Below are 2609 nucleotides of genomic sequence, written 5' to 3'. Positions count from 1 at the left end.
GGGCTGGTCCAAGCAGCCATCACTCACCTGCTGTGCCAGAGCAGCTGCCAGGAGCTGAATTGCCTCTGCCTTGGCCCTAGCCTTGACCAGCATGGCATTGGCTTCTCCTACAACAAACCACAGCAGGGAGCACATCAGAATCACGACAAAGCACTTACAAGGACTGAATCCCAACCACTTCAGGGAGCGAATCAGGACAATTTCATGCATGCATGGCTGTCTCTTCCCCAACAGCAACACTGGCACATGCCTCCTGCTGCTGCTGGCGGCTGGGGCGGGGCAGCAACATGAGCTGGAAGCCTGGCCCACAGTGATGCAGTTTCTCCCCAGCAGCACCACCTCTCAGTCCAAAGGGCTACAGATGCCCACATGTTCTAGCCCAAGGCATTACCAGCAGCTTTGTTGATTTGTTCAGCCTTCTCAGCTTCTGATGCCAAGATCTGGGCCTGCTTCTGGCCTTCAGCCACGTTGATAGCTGACTCCCTCGTCCCCTCTGACTCCAGCACTGTTGCCCGCTTCCGTCGCTCTGCCTCCACCTGCAAGCACAGCTCAGACACCAGCCTGCCATGGCTGTGCTGGGGAAATCCCATTTGTGGGGCAAGGACATGCTCCTCTGTCCTGCTGGGGGAAGCATGGCTTACAAAGCATGAGAATGCAGCTACAGAACACTGTGTGGTCCTGGCAAGGGCTGGTTCTGCTCCTCACGTCACGCAGCCCTTCCCAGCCCTGTCCACACCTACATGGACAGCTGCTTTCCCCTCCTCCCCTTCCAGCCCAGAGATCTGGTGTCCAGCTTTCCTCAAGGGGAGACCTTCAGCTCTGGGATTTGCTTCCCCACAGAGCCCAGGAGGGATTTTAAAGGGAGCTGGCATGGTGTGTATGTAGCAGGCAGGGGTCATCACCACAAAAATTATGACAGGATATATTTATTCAGTAGCTTTATGTCTCCAGCCAAAGTGCCCTCCTGAGGTAAGGGGTGGGTGCTGCCCACTCTGCACAGGTAACAATAATGAACCATAGCCTGTATCAACAATAGTGTGGCCAGCAGGATGAGGGAAGTGATCCTCCCCTTGTACTCAGCACTGGTGAGGTCATGCCTCAAGTCCTGTGTCAAGTTCTGGGCACCTCAATTCAAGAGGGATATTTGAGGTGCTGGAGCATCCAGAGAAGGGCAATGGAGCTGGGGAAGGATCTGGAGCGCAAGACTGATGAGGAGCCCTTGAGAGAGCTGGGTTGTTTACAAGAGGAGACTCGGGTGACCTTATCACTCTCTACAATTACCTGAAAGGAGGTTGTAGTCACATGGGGGCTGCTCCCAGGCAATCAGCAACAGGATGACAGGACATAGTCTTAAGTAACACCACGGGAGGTTTAGGTTGGATATTAGGAAGAACTTATTCTCAGAAAGGGTGATTAGACATTGGAACGGGCTACCAGAGAGGTGCTAGAGACACTGTTCATGGAGGTTTTTAAGCAAAGACTGGAGATGGCACTTTGGTGCTATGGTCTGGTTGACAAGGTACTGTTTGGTCACAGGTTGGACTTGATCTGAAGTCTTTTCCAACCTCACTGATTCTGTGACTCTGTGATGCAGTGAGGAAGAGGAGGCTTCCCTCTTGTTCCAGACCTCCCTCCCAGAGAGCCTCACCTGCATCTGCATGGATTCCTTCACGCGTGGGGGCACGTGGATGTCCTTTATCTCATAGCGCAGACACCGGATGCCCCAGCAGTCTGAAGCCTGGTTGATGGCATCCACGATGCTGGCGTTGAGGGACTCCCGCTCCTGGGAGGTACAAAAGAAACAGCAGAGAGCAGAGAAGAGGTGCTGAGCACAAGAGAGGTGTCAGGAGGAAAACAGACACCTCCCTCACAGGCCAAGGTCTGCCAGAAAAACCCATCTCCACAGGTTTCAGGCAGGGCCAGGTGCTTCCTGCAGCTCTTGAAGGGGTCACCACCTCCTAGGGAGGGCAGTGCCCCACACTGAAGCTGCTGGGATACAACATCTGGCATACCTCTGGATACAACAGAATGTCAACAATTCCAGTTTCTTCCCAGCAAATGCAGTTACAAGGATTACAGCACCCCATCACCCAGGTCAGGGATATTCATCACTGGGGCTGAGCAAAGAGTCAGTGACTTAAGAGAAACATGGCTGCACCAGCTGGGTCTGGGCACATGCCACCCATCACCCCTTCCAAATAACCCAGGGCAGGGCAAAAGATAGCTCCTGTTACAAAAACAACCGAAACAAGACCCATCTCCAAGGATTCACCAATAGGTCAACTGAAACAGAAGCCATAAGTCCTCTAAGCAAAGGGCATTTTGTTGTTAAGCACATCAGCCTGGGCATGCAGGCTGTCCTGGGGTTTTGAGAGACACTGGCAGCTCCATGATTCACCTCTCCAGCTCACCCGAAAGACTCTGTCAAGGGAGAGTTTGCCAAGTTCAGATCTCATGGTGGTCTGGGCCAGCTGGGTCACTGCATACTCAGGATCTTCCACCCCATAGCTGGCCTGAAGAGCAGAAGCACAAAACAGAGTGGATAGGGGTGCCAAGAGGGACCCTGAACAAGGCAGAAGAGACAAACACAGCACTAAAGCAAGAAACCT

General features: G+C 53.2%; 1 protein-coding gene across 1 annotated transcript in view; it reads right to left on the bottom strand.

Moving 5' to 3' along the window:
- The window catches only part of STOML2 (stomatin like 2), a 26368-nt gene that overhangs the window by 21029 nt on the left and 2730 nt on the right, over positions 1 to 2609 (bottom strand). The window contains exons 4-7 of the mRNA XM_008643000.2: positions 2412 to 2513; positions 1649 to 1783; positions 392 to 536; positions 28 to 107 (exon numbers count right to left, since the gene is read on the bottom strand). Coding sequence (XP_008641222.2) covers positions 28 to 107; positions 392 to 536; positions 1649 to 1783; positions 2412 to 2513 — 462 coding nt within the window. The remainder of the gene's footprint in view (positions 1 to 27; positions 108 to 391; positions 537 to 1648; positions 1784 to 2411; positions 2514 to 2609) is intronic.

The sequence above is a fragment of the Corvus brachyrhynchos genome, unplaced genomic scaffold (assembly GCF_000691975.1).
Source record: "Corvus brachyrhynchos isolate BGI_N302 unplaced genomic scaffold, ASM69197v1 scaffold139, whole genome shotgun sequence".
In the NCBI taxonomy this organism is placed as follows: domain Eukaryota; kingdom Metazoa; phylum Chordata; class Aves; order Passeriformes; family Corvidae; genus Corvus; species Corvus brachyrhynchos.
Note: the sequence above shows the minus strand (reverse complement) of the source record. Positions and strands in the feature narration are given on the sequence as shown.